The sequence below is a fragment of the Crinia signifera genome, chromosome 4, assembly GCF_055691185.1.
Source record: "Crinia signifera chromosome 4, ASM5569118v1, whole genome shotgun sequence".
NCBI classification, from domain to species: domain Eukaryota; kingdom Metazoa; phylum Chordata; class Amphibia; order Anura; family Myobatrachidae; genus Crinia; species Crinia signifera.
Genome location: NC_139220.1, coordinates 12,357,342 through 12,371,682, shown reverse-complemented (window position 1 = coordinate 12,371,682; position 14,341 = coordinate 12,357,342). Strand labels below are relative to the sequence as shown.

At 47.5% G+C, this 14,341-nt stretch overlaps 1 protein-coding gene across 1 annotated transcript; it reads right to left on the bottom strand.

Annotated features, from left to right (window-relative positions):
* Positions 1-251: 251 nt before the first annotated feature.
* On the bottom strand, positions 252-14,297 carry LOC146073722 (aldo-keto reductase family 1 member B1-like). Its single transcript, XM_083181119.1, has 10 exons — positions 14,138-14,297; positions 5,482-5,649; positions 5,077-5,193; positions 4,047-4,124; positions 3,656-3,778; positions 3,392-3,498; positions 2,832-2,913; positions 2,460-2,543; positions 2,233-2,315; positions 252-669 (listed from the first exon to the last, which is right to left on the bottom strand). Exons 1-10 carry the CDS (start codon positions 14,207-14,209, stop codon positions 627-629), a joined length of 957 nt encoding a protein of 318 aa, XP_083037245.1. The 5' UTR covers positions 14,210-14,297; the 3' UTR covers positions 252-626.
* Positions 14,298-14,341: the final 44 nt, after the last annotated feature.

Below are 14,341 nucleotides of genomic sequence, written 5' to 3'. Positions count from 1 at the left end.
CGGAAGCTGGAGTACCGACATTGGACCTTCCTCTGCCGAGTAGCAGCACAATTACTGTTACTTAGTTTGCACCATTTATAAAATTACTGAAATTCATTTTGGGGGTTTCAGAATTCACTGTACAACGTCGAGCAGCCACAGTTCTCCCGAATGTGTGCTGTACAGCACCGTATACAATCTGGCCCCATGGGGCAAGCTTCGCCGCTCCTCTCTACACCCAGTGGGCGCACCCAAGAATATACACACACATGCATTTCAAAACTGGTTTATTCCCTGGACATAGAAAGGCAAAAAAACAGACAACACTTGGGCAGGAGAATTACTGTAAGTGCTTCACTGGCAGATGGCATTGCCCGGGGCATCTACAATATTACAGTACAGAAATAACCCTTGCATTGCGGGCAGAGTCTGTACCGCGGCTGTAGGACGCAGAGGAAGGGATGGAGTGGCTTACAAGCAGTCATCCTGCGGTAACCGGTAAGCCATCTGCCAGGGGTTGTGTACTCGCTGCTTAACTGTCTGAAACTGAACCAGATTTAGAGGACGTATAAAACATAAAAAAACTGAATAGAAACCGATCCAACACAATCACTGAACACACGCCTTGAAACAGGTGACGGAACAGCTCAAAACTCCACGTTGAATGGATAATCCTTGTGCTTTTTGGCTCTGCAGAAAGAAAGACATTTTAGATTGGTCAGGTCATCCTAACCTGGACTATCAGAGCGATGAATACCACCGCAAGTAACAATGCCTGGGTAGGATTCAGGGTAAATAGTTATCAGTTTCCCCAGTACAATTTAAGTCTTAAATGCAAACTACTTAAGCTCCGCAGGCAGACATGAGCAGTAGAATGTAGAGCACAACATAGCTCAATCACTGGCTGCCCCCTTTCCCTCATCACAGGACAGACAGTTACAAGGACTGGGTTTCCACGGCTGCATTAACGTTTCGAAAGAATTATGTGCAATGGGGGCAAATGTCAGCGGAGCTGGTGTAAAAACCTTGGGTTTGGCAAGTGCAAGAATGCTTACTGCCCAATTGCATACTGCCAACCGCAAGATGTGGCAGAAAAGGAATAATAATGATCTGGGGCTGTTTTTCCCCCCTTAGTCGGGCCCTTTGCTGTATCCTAATACTACAATATATACCAGAGTCACAGGTATATATTCAATAAAAGCTGGATACATTCAGAAATTAGAATTGATACGACATCCATTATTCAAATCCCAACACCTGATTTGGCAGCGGATTGATACTCACCCAGCCGGTGATGGGCCCAGGTGAGCTGCTTTCACCCTGCCCCCCGGCATGTGGGTACGGGAGGCGGCGGACAGGAGGACGGTGCAGTGTAAGCTCAGTCCTCCCTGTCCAATCCGGCATTTATTTTTTTGACAGATTGAGATTGACGGAAACACAGCCATAACCTATCGGCTTTGGCTATATTTCCGTCAAAAGCAGGTGGATCAGCAGCTACTGCATCAATCCATCCAGCCAGCACTGAATAGGTCAGAAGCCCTCATCTATTAGATTTCATTAAAGTTGGGCGCACATTACAGTACAATACAAATGATGTAAAGTTGGCAACGATTTCCCTTTAACTCCTGGACAAACGACATAGTTCATCCACTAAATGCTTTAACCCTTCGAGTGCCAAGGAAATTTGTCAAATTAGGTGTGAAAATTGGCAAGCGAGCATTTATATCCGTCATAAGGACCTGTAATGTTACCTTATATAGGAAATATTTATTTTTTTAATTTGAAATTTATATAACAAATGTGAGCAACGCTGGCATTTCCCCCCCTCTCTCTCTCTCTCTCCCCCCTCCCTCCCCCCCCGGATATTTTGGGCATCTCAGAGATGTTGGCACTCAAAGGGTAAAACAATACAGTCGGTGGCTACATCCAGGAGTACAGCGGTCGTTAATAATCCTCAGATGGATCTGCCTGTACAGACGTCATCGCTAATGACCCGAGGGAGCGGGCAGAGTTACCGATATAGCGAGTACACACTGCACAAGTAACACTAATAGGTTGTAACGATATGTTGTCCTGCATATTGTTTAAAAAAAAAAAAAAAAAAATGGTCTGTGTATTTAAGTTCATTTAAATAAACTTTGTATTAATGGCAAAGTGTTCAGGCACGCACATACAATACACAGCTCTCAGGCCATTGTATTTGTAACACCATAGAATCTGCTCAGCGGTAACCAGCCCCAATTGTATACTTACGAGGATAATGCACAGACCCGCCAGCCCCTGTCAAAACTATCAATCTCTTTAATTTCTTCTGGGGAGAGCTCGAAGTCGAACACCTGGATGCCAGAGACAATACAGAAAGTGAACGAAGGCTTATTCAGCGATAGAGACGACGGGACAATAAGATATCCGCGTCAGTGCAGCCGGCACACCCCGCAGGCGTATACCCTGCGGTATAAGGCACCATCGTTCTACTCTACCTGGAAGTTCTCTTCAATGCGCTCGGGGGTCACAGATTTTGGGATGACCACGCTGTTCCTCTGGATGTGGTAGCGGATCAGGACCTGTAGCGGTATATGACAAAAGCGTACTAAGCACCCCATATCTGTGAAAGGACACCCCAACATTTCTTTATTTATACAGATTAGTTCAATGGCTACCCAAAACTGCTGATTTAGGCTGAAGCGCAGAGATACGGGAGATCAGCCCAAAAGCCACGCCCCTTATACAGGGGACTACGCCAGATGCTGGACATATGGCTCGCGCTAGCTGGGATACCGGCAACACATCGGCTGGTCCCAGGATTTTGCTATTTCTACAGCGGCGATGTCAGTTTCCCAGATCTCACCCACCTGGGCGGCCTTCTTGTTGTGTTTGGCAGCGATGGCTTTGATTTTCCCTTCCTCTAGAAGGGAGGGATCTTCTGGCTTCGCCCTAATAGACATGGAAATAAAGACAAAGATTTTAGAAAGGTAAAATTACATCTATAGATCTGCAGATTTTTTCTTCTTCTAAAAAAAGGCCCGGACACCATAGAGTAGGAGGAAGGGCCCAGAGATAACGGCAAACGTATCTGCAGCGACAGACAAAGCTGGCTGATGCCACTGGAGGCAGAAGTGAGAGACCTGCGTCCACAGATGGGGGCCACGGCTAACAAAAGGAGAGGCGTTAACAGGGTAACACCTGTTACAGTCTCCCTTCATGTCTACTGCATAAGAAGGGCTGCATCAAACAGGTCTGAAAAATAAAGAGCCGGGATGGATGCAGCCTACCACTTACACAATTCATAAATGGGATGACCACTAGGGGCGCTGTTCAGAGACAGAGGTACCATTGAGCTATACAGCAACAGAAGCTATAGAAATCTTTGCCTAGCTCTAGTTATAAAGATGTTCCTGTATTTCAGACTCACCAAGGCCGATCTGGGGATCCCAGGGGACTGTAGGCGGTCACCACGATGCCCTTTGACTGGCAATAATCAATTAGTTTTTTCTGAGTCAAGTAAGGATGACACTCGATCTGTAATTGGAATAAGAAGTAAACCACCATAAGCAGATTTCATTCCTCAAACAGCCCTGATTCGCCAACGCTTCATAATTCCATGCCAAAGATTTTATAGTTTCAAATCATTTTCCCCTCAACCGTCAGTTAGACATCAGAGAAGGCCACTACTCACCTGATTGACCGCAGGTTTGTACTTCAGACCCGGCTTGTTGAGAAGTTCCTCAATCTGGCAGTGGTTAAAGTTAGAGACTCCGATGGCTTTTACCAATCCGGCATCAACAAGTTCTTCCATGCCCTGATATCAATGGGGAGGTAGGACTAGATTACTATGCATTCACATCCATAATATACATACACACACATAATATGTAATTGGGGAACTCTTAGTTTGAATTGATGAGCTATTAAGTACGCGCTGTAAGCCCAAGTAAACATGCAGAGTGTAATGTTACACCTGTATCACTATGCCGTGATCAAGCTTAGAAGATGCCTATATTTACCACAGTCTGTAGTCACCTGTGCCCGGAGAAGGGGGAACAGCCTGATGCCACTAATGTACATACCTCCCATGCTTCCAAGAAGTGAGTGTCACTTGGTATCACCAACCCTTGCTCATCAGTGGGGAAAAAGGAATCTCCAGCCTGCAACGTACAACCAGAAGATTAATTCCCCCCCGTAGTTGGAGTAACAGGAGAAAAAAAAACAGTAATACATTTATACTTTATCATAGACCGTATTCTGGGAGATATTTATTAAAGATCCAAACTCAGAACTGGCGCTAAGACAGGTGTGACGGACAAGTTCATACATTTTACCTTTCGCTCACTTAAACCAGTTTAATGATGGACAAAATCTGGCATTACCACCTCAGTCACCGAGTAATGGCGGTCTTATGTTCTGGACTCTGGAGCGGTTGCCAGCAACAAAAATATTCTCACAAGCAGTTTGTTAAGCATTTCCTTCACTAAACCCAATCTCCATACATTCTGACCACCCCAGGTACGGTTTGCTAGTAATAAGATTAGGAGGGGTACAGTCACCATATTGACAGCTGATGTGCAGATGTCAGCACCATGACAAACCGTATGATGACACTTTAATAATGTGGAATTATCAGCGTGGACATGGCCAATTAATATGTTGATATTTTTAATGTTGAAATCACAACCATATTTTAACATGTCAAACTACCAAACCAGATCTTGTAGGCCCGCAAATGGGTTTTCAGGCCATTGCAGAAGCTTAATTCCCAGTTACCCAGTTCTGCCTGACTGGGAAACCCATGCGGACGCAACTTTAACACCAGTACTGGGCAGAGATTTAATTTTCACCCTCCCTGGTAATTCCCCTTTACAGTCTATAAGCAAAACTGGGGCCGCTCCCCCTTCTGACAATGATTAACTATAACAACGCTACAATCTCACTTATAGCTAATGATTGTCCAAAAAAATACACATTGTTCTTTACATTACATTAAAGGTTAATAAGACATTACAGTCGTTAACTGCTCAGATTACTGCAAATGGTCCACGCACACAATAAAAAGTCAGCATTAATGGTAGCAATCAGACAGCTGTATCACTACGGGATTACCTTAAATCCTGCGGGCCAGTGGATCAGGTAGAGATCCAGGTAATCCAGTTTCAGAGCATCCAGTGACTTCTGGCAGGCTCCTCTCACCAAGGACTTCTTATGGAAGGTTGACCACAGCTGAACAAATCACAAAGCATGAAGTCACCAACTGTACTGGCCTGGTTCTTCTTCTAGGAGGACCCCCTTCCCAAATCTATAGTCTCCTATGCAGCGCACCCTCAATACACCGGCTGGATGTGGCACGCTGTCTTTGATGGCAGTAAATAGATTTTTTTTTGGTGCTACATTGTTTGAGTTGCAGTGATAATTCAGCAGCGGGGGCCGTGTACACACCACATGCTATAGGGATGAAATGGGGAACATCCCAACCGCTTATTTTGGACCTCTGCAGCCCCCATGCCTTACCTTGCTAGTGACGAATATGTCCTCTCTCTTCACCAAGCCTTCTTTGATCTTCTGCTGAATTCCATCCCCAACCTCGGTCTCATTCTGATACACAAAGGCACAGTCCAGATTCCTGTAGCCCACATCTAAAGCTTTCGCCACCGCCGCCGTCACTTTGCCCGGCTCCGACTGAGACAATAGAACACGGTGTTATTTAGAGAGCGGTACAATATATAGATGTATTGGCTACTCCATATAAATAAAAGGTATAGAGAATAAAACATTGCATAGGTTGCATAAAGACTACTAAAGAAACACCGGAGAACCACAATACCGAGGACACCAACATGAAGATGTACATATACACCAGAGTTACTAACAGCACTGACAACCACCGGGACTTTCCTAGATTCCAGAAATAGTTTTGAGTTCTCTGGAAACTACCGTAGTAGAAATCTGCATAGTTTAAAGAGCTCCGCCATCTATATGGAGTGCAGTTCTCAGTTCTACAACAAGAGAAAGATTGGGGGTGTGGTTTAAGGGTGGTGAAAGCTGGTGGTTGCTGTTGGCAACACCAGGACCGAACGGCAGCTTTCACCTCGACGTTGAAGTGACGACTTAAGGTGCTCAAGGTGAAATGTCGCTGTACGACGGGTGAGGCAGAACCTCCTTGAACTGCAGGTGCTGCAACCCTCTTCCCAAAGATGAAAGAGCACCTTAACCCTAAAGTCCAACGTCTATTCAGGCTCAACAGCCCTAGCGCTAGTAGCGGATCCAGCGGTGAGCCACTTTACAATAAGCACATTAACATTGTTCAACATTCAATGTAGACCATTCTTGATTAAAAAAATAATAATAATAATAACTACAATTAATTTAAACAAGGCTGTTTGAATCGCAAAAATAAAATACAAAATTGGACTGCAAAAGGTTAAGGGTCAACACTTCCACTCTGACGATGAGGTGAAAGCTGCCGTTCGGTCCTGGTGTCGACAAGCTTTCTCCCGACGTGCGTGCCCAACTTGTCAAGCGTTGGCACACATGCGTGGAAAGGGGTGGTGACAACGTTGAAAAGTGAATAGTGTTATATAGAGGGTAAACGGAGTTATCGTGTACTATAAAAAGTGTTCAAATGCGTTCACAAATAAAGAACAGTTATAGCCAGTGGTAATCAGCTGGTCGCAGGAGCATGTTCCTGTGACCAGCGATCACTACGGGGGAAAAAACGGGAGCGCGCACCCAGCGATATATCGCCGGTGCACACTCCCATCGCAGGCAATATGGTCGCTCAGCGACCATATTTCCAGCGATATTTGCAATAATCGCCCCCGTGTGTACGCACCTTAACAATACCTATGAGATGACTGAGAAGCCCGTTCCCAGGAGTACACGATGCAATGAGGAGTTGCACCCGGTAACCACAGTGATCCTGTGACAAGAGGCCGCACCTACACCCTGACAGCTGCCACTCATGTTTAGCAAGTTACAACTATACCCTGCAGGTTATTCCTTTGGGCATCCCTGGCACACTCCTCTGATACACCCACACAGCACCATTCAGTCCTGTCACACTCGTGCCAGTGCGTACCCATTACACATCATGGTAATAATAGTCCCTGTGTCACCGTCTGAGCCACACGCCAGACCAACTGGGACTAACTTACATTAACATTGCCGGCACGTATAAAGCAGACACAAGACAGTTACATGCTAAGAGCAGGTGCCAGGTGAGACACGCCACGCACCCATTAGCTGTGTACACTCATAAAGGGGCGACAAGCAGCTAGTAATGTGAGGGCAATAGTTACCAGCACCCTCATCCTTCCCAGAATAGATGGCAGGGCATGCTGGGATTTGTAGTTCAGCAACAGCTGGAGAGTCAGTGGCTGTTACCCATCTGCAGGATAGACTGAGCACCTCCGATGATTTCTAACATATACAAAACACGCTGAAAGGGAGCGTGTAACATACATTCCTGTACACAGCAGCTGGAAACATAATGAGTTAATCAATATACATTTAATTGTATATTAATTAACGGAGGATTCCAGTAACTTCTGGGAGCAGCACATATAGCTAGCTACTAGACGCAGGACAAGCCAACTTGTGGCTCTCCAGATGTTGTGAAACTACAAATCCCAGCATGCCTTGCCACAGTTTTAACACTCCCTTATAGCAAAACTGTGCCAATGCATGATGGGATTTGTAGTTTGACAACATCTGGAGAGCCACAGGTTGGCCAGGCCTGTATTAACTAGAGCGATCATTTTGCATAGTTTTAAGTAATTAATTTAATTGGTTGCGCATGATTTAGTTTTTATTATTATCTTAAAATAATGTCAAGAATAGAAATGTCTAGAGTGCTTTGGAAGGCTTATGGAAGAAAACAGTGTCTAGACAGGCGGTCAATCGGTTCACAATGACAAAAGATTGACACATGAAAAAGTCGGCATGAATTTCCCAGGTGCAATGTTGACACGTAAGCACACGGACGACCGAGTAGTGTACCGCGTCCCTCGATATGCCCCTTAAACTGTGTGTACACTTACTGGCCAATCAGAATTAACGTAGAACAACATTTATTTTAAACATACATAGAGGGGTGAAAAGCCTGCCCGCAATGGTTCTGGCGCTGGAAGAAGGGCCCAGTGTTCCCTCAGGCTGACTTCCAGAGTTACCAGATAACACGTAAAGTAAATAATTACTGAAACCTTCGAGATCTTCACTGAGAGCCTATTATACCAAAGTCACTGGATAAACTCGATTACAGCGTGCAGAAAATTTACAGTCATTACTTACACAAACTGCGAGCGGCCAGAAGGAGGGGACACAGGTCTGTAACTGAATCAGAAGCTTCAAAGGGTTTCGTAGGGTATAGAATCATATTGGTTATCTGTGACAGATCAGTGTATCAAGACGCGGATTCAGTAAGTCATTCCATTGTACACAGGGAGGGGAGGGGGTGTGATCATCGCACCCCTCTCCATAGAATACACAAGTTGTGCCATTCCATTCTACATCACAGGGACAACGCAGATACAGCTGAAAGTTATGTAAAGCATTTTCAGTGAGCTCACTATACCCTAGTGCGTAATGCATAATGTTTATTAATGCACACACATTTCCTATGCTTTACATAACATTACAAACATGTCTGCATTATCCCATCAGCATTCTCCCAGACGACTTCCAATCTAGCGGGAAATGACGCCACACGAGGTCATCTCGCTAAGGGGTAAGTGACTGTTTTGTAAGGCTTGCAGAAACCTATGGGGACCCGGCTGCTGTCGGAAACGCGGCAGCCACTGGGGTATAGAATAATTAGGTCGACACGGGCCAAGGTTGACACCTGAAAAGGTCAACATGGATTTATGTTGACAAGCATTCGGTGGGCAAGGTCGACATGGGGTTTTTCACTTTTTTTGAGCCAACAGGTGGCATTTTATGCCCTACCATCCACTAGTGCAGTGGTTCTTAACCTCGGTCCTTAAGACCCCCACACAGTTCACGTTTTCTAGGTCATTCATTCTAGCACCCGCCATCTTTGAAAACCCATGCAGTTCCTCTTCCCTGCCTGGGGTGTCGCTGTCTGCTGTAGTGCTTCTAGCACAGTGTGGTCTGTCTATCAGCACTCATATGCAAACCAGACCTGTGCTAGAAGCACTACAGCAGACAGAGACACCCCAGGCAGGGAAGAGGAACTGCATGGGTTTTCAAAGACGTCGGGTGCTAGAATGAACACCAACTTAATTACGCGCACACTGCTTCTATTGTGTAATATAATCTGCATCCTGGACACTCCCCTATACACAGACCACCCACCGTGTGTAATGCTTTTGCGGACATTTTTGAGCCTCACAAGTTAGCAGAAGTCTACAGACAGCCCCTGATAAAGGGAAACCCAGTCCCAGATGGGGATGTAGACTAGGATCCATCATCATCAACCATAGGAACAGGAAGGGCATAAACACCAAGTAGGTCGACATGATTTTAGGTCGACATGGGGTTTTTTACTGTCTTTTTGAGCCGACATGTGCCGACAGGTGGTATTTAATACCCTATCACAGTGTTTTTCAACCACTGTACCGTGGCACACTAGTGTGCCTTCAGCTGTTCTCATGTGTGCCCCCAGATCTAGAGATGCCAAAACCAGTTTACAGCCACCACCAGTTCAACTGTTATTTACTGGTCTCTTCTTTTCATGTAAAGGGCCGATGTGTTTTATTTTTGTTACCTGTGGGGACCAGTGTGATTTTTTTTATTATATGGGGGGCCAATACTGTAGTGTTTTTTTTTTTTTTCCTGTGGGAACAAATGTGTTTTGCCCTGTGGTGTGCCTTGGCAATTTTAAATTCTTAGTGTGCCGCAAGGTAAAAAGGTTGAAAATCACTGCCCTATCATCCAATAAGGACTATGGTCAGAGAACAAAATAGTGTGTCGAGCGTAGCCAGGCAACGTCCACGTGCAACTTGCTGGTGATTAACACCCCCATTTTGGGTAAGAGGAAAAAAAAAAAACAGTAGGGCCCAAAAAGAGCCAAAAGTAGAGGTGGCAGGTTATTAATCTGCAGCGGGGTTTTGGTTTGTAGATCGACTACATTTTAGGCGGTGCTTTTTCATTTAAGCATAGATATCTATCAGACTAACCAGACTAACCAGATATCTATCAGACTAACCATTTATTTATTAACAGTTTCTTATATAGCGCAGTAGATTCCGTTGGGCTTTACAAAGGAGACAGTGATACAACAGAGTATTTACAGACAGTGAAAAGGTAGGAGGGCCCTGCTCGCAAGCTTACAATAACCATCCATATATACAAGGATTTGGATGTGGCTAGTGTTCGGAAGGAGCCACACAAGCATGGCTGCCCACGTATGAGGAGACACGAAATCCAGGATACCCCTACAGCACCACAGGTAACCTGCAGCCGGCTCACTGGCCGATATTAATAGTGGTCTCATTTATGTCACTTAGGGCCTTATTTTGGTTCACTCTTTCTGACAAATTTCTTCTTAGATGGACAAAACCATGTGCACTGCAGGGGGGGCAGATGTAACTTGTGCAGAGAGAATTAGATTTGGGTGGGGTTTTACTTCAAAGTGAGATCTATATTGCAGTGTAAAAATAAAGCAGTCAGTATTTACCCTGCACAGAAACAAAATAACTCACCCAAATCTAATTCTCTCTGCACATTTTACATCTGTCCATCTAAGAAGGATTTTGTCAGAAAGAGTGAACTAGAATAAGGCCCTTAGTCACAGGTTATTATGGGTTCCAGAATTACAGCTTTAGGTTCCGTTCTCACAATAGATGGTCTGTCCTCCAAGCCAGTTGTGCAATAGGAAACCGGTGTAAATACTTGATGTGCGCCATACAAACGGCACACAATAATTGGCAGCACTAGAAGAAAGTTCCCAGTGCCTTGAACACACAAACCGTCAGTGCAGCATCCTAATAACACATCTCTTATATATTTAGCCAGATCTGTCACTCATCCCCTGTGTAGAACATTTTCATGTGTATAACGTTCCACCCCCTTGACATCACCTCCCCCCGCCCAGCCAGGGCTACAGTACATGCCCACCATCTACCATTACTCCCGCACACCCGTACCCTCTGCCAGGACCCCCGCGACCCCCCTCCCTCCCGCGATTCGCGGGACCCCTGCACCACCCCCTTGCGCCCCCCTCCCTTGATTCACGCCCCCTCATGCAATTCACGGCACCCCACACACCCCCCCTCCTGCGATTCATGACCCCTCCTGCGATTCACGGACCCCCGCACCACCCCCCAGCGCCACCCCCCCCCTCCCTTGATTCACGGCACCCCCCGCAATTCACGGACCTCCATAACCCCCCCTCCCGCAATTCACTAACCCCGACAACCCCCCTCCCGCAATTTGCGGTGCCCCCTTCCCACCATTCAAGCCCCCCCTCCCACGATTTGCGGACCCCCGCCCCCTCCCGCTAATCGCAGATCCCCGCACACCCCCCCCCCCTCCCGCAATTTGCAGACCCCCCTGACCCCCTTCCACCAATTCCACCCCCCAGCAGACCGCCGCGACCCGGCTCCCGCACCCCTGTGACAATGGGGGATCCTGTACCGCCACAAGCAGGTGCCGCCCCTAGGTGGGAAATCCGGCCCTGGCTGCCGCACTGCAGGTTTCCCCACTGCCCTCTGCACCAGCGCCAGAACTTTTATCAATGTCTTGCCCACATCCCACTATTATACAGCCTCCTGCTCTCATGCAGGCTCACTCCCTCCCAGTGGGAGGAGACACTGACTCAGGGCCACCGTCCTGTAATCCTGTGCTGCCACGCTGGACCCTCACCCACTGGCAGAAGCTGCAATACAGGGCATCTTTCATACAATTCTAACCATATTTCTTACAATACAAACGTTCACAAATTAAGGGGGCGCAGGTGTGAAGAGCGCCCGTAGGCAGGGCCGGATTTGTGCCTAGGCCCGTGAGGCACCGGCCTCAGGGCGGCACCAATTAAGGGCAGCAGGCAGGCTAAAATTCTGTTAAATAGCAGCATGGCAGAGAGAGTGGGTAGCGGCGAGTGACGAGCGCCGCCACCGCAGACATGAATTATCATATGTCGGCGGCAGCGTCGCTCGTCACCTGCCACTGCCCACCCACTCTGCCAGGCACATTACATCACTGCTTAGTGGCTGGGTCCGATGGTCCCCCTGCGCGTCCAGAAATGGCTCAGGCTCACTGCTGCCGGCTCCCGCCCATTGGCTACTCTACACACACACAGTCTATTGGCTGCTGTGTATCCAGCAGCTGAGCGGCGCACAGATCCTCCCTGCGCTCAGTCAGTCACAGTGTGTGAGCCGGGGAGAGACTGACGGAGACACTGTGCTAATCACTGTACTAATAAGTGCCTCCCTCCGGGTCCTCCGTACAGTGAGCAGTCCAGAGTGCTTAAAAAAATATTAAGGTGGGCTACAGTTACATTTTAATGAAATATATAAATAACAATGTATATACATATATGATTACATTAAAATAGTGGGGGGGGGGGGGGGGGGGGGGCACAAAAATGTTGTGCCTAGTGGCGGCCTGACCCCTAAATTCGCCCCTGCCCGTAGGGTGCGATGAATACTATACAGACAATAAATACAATAGAGAAAGTCCCACAGGGCAGAGTGCAAGAACAGACATACAGGCACCACAGGGGGTTGGGGGTGGAGCCTGTGCCTGGGGACTGTAGATAGGAGGCTGCGGACTCCCCTTGCCCTGACAGGCTGCAAGCTTAGATGGGAGCATGGGATCCATTATAAGTAAGGGCAAGGCAGTGATTCCTGCCCATAGCACTATATACACTGGGAGCATCTATAGTAACAGGCTGAGAAGTGCACTGCTAAAGGGCTGGTATAGCTGATGTGTCACACCATGCGGTGAACAGGTGCTGGGGCACTATATGTCTCAGCATGCCCGGCTACAGATTGACTGTTAGAGCATGATAAACTGTAACAGGACGTGCTGGGATGTAGGGTTACACATTGTATATGGGCTATAGTGGAGTATGTGAGGTAATGTAGTGTATAAGGAACACAGGGGGTATGCACGGTGTATAGGGGATGTATGGAGGTAATGTATAGTATAGGAGATATATATGCATGGCATATAGGGGATATAGGAGGTAATATATAGCAAAAAGGAGGCACGGTGTATAAGGGACATAAGTGACAGGCATGGGCTACAGAGGTGACAGGCCCGGGCTGTAGGGGTTATATACGGGTGACAGGCCCGGGCTGTAGGGGTTATATACGGGTGACAGGCCCGGGCTGTAGGGGTTATATATGGGTGACAGGCACGGCGTATTGGGGATATATACGGGTGACAGGCACAGGGTATAGGGTGATATAGGGGTGACATGCGCAGTGTACAGGGGATATACGGGTGACAGGCACGGTGTATAGGGGATATACGGGTGACAGGCACGGTGTATAGGGGATATACAGGTGACACGCACAGGGTATAGGGTGATATAGGGGTGACATGGGATATAGGGGTGACTTGCGTGGTGTATAGAGGGATATACAGGTGACACGCACAGGGTATAGGGTGATATAGGGGTGACATGGGATATAGGGGTGACATGCACGGTGTATAGGGGATATACAGGTGACACGCACAGGGTATAGGGTGATATAGGGGTGACATGGGATATAGGGGTGACATGCACGGTGTATAGGGGATATACAGGTGACACGCACAGGGTATAGGGTGATATAGGGGTGACATGCGCGGTGTACAGGGGATATAGGGGTGACATGCACGGTGTATAGGGGATATACGGGTGACACGCACAGGGTATAGGGTGATATAGGGGTGACTTGCGTGGTGTATAGAGGGATATACAGGTGACACATACAGGGTATAGGGTGATATAGGGGTGACATGGGATATAGGGGTGACTTGCGTGGTGTATAGAGGGATATACAGGTGACACATACAGGGTATAGGGTGATATAGGGGTGACATGCACGGTGTACAGGGGATATAGGGGTGACATGCGTGGTGTACAGGGGATATAGAGAAGTATATGAGTTCATGTATAGTATAGGGGATATATGCACGGTATATAGGGGAACATATGAGGTTATATAGAGTAATCCGCCCGCCTGATGTAGCACTACAGGAAGACAGGTCCCGGTCTCACCTTCCACGTCCCCAGGCCCAGGATCGGCATCTTGGCCCCGGTATTGAGCTCGGCGTACACAGGTCCCTTCATGTCTGCAGCTGCTCGGTGACTGACAGGCGGCAGCCAGCTCCAGCGTGCGCAGCATACAGGCGGGAACAGGGGGCGGGCGGGGCGGGGGCGTGGCAACCGTGCGCTGATTGGTGGATGATACGAGGAGGCGTT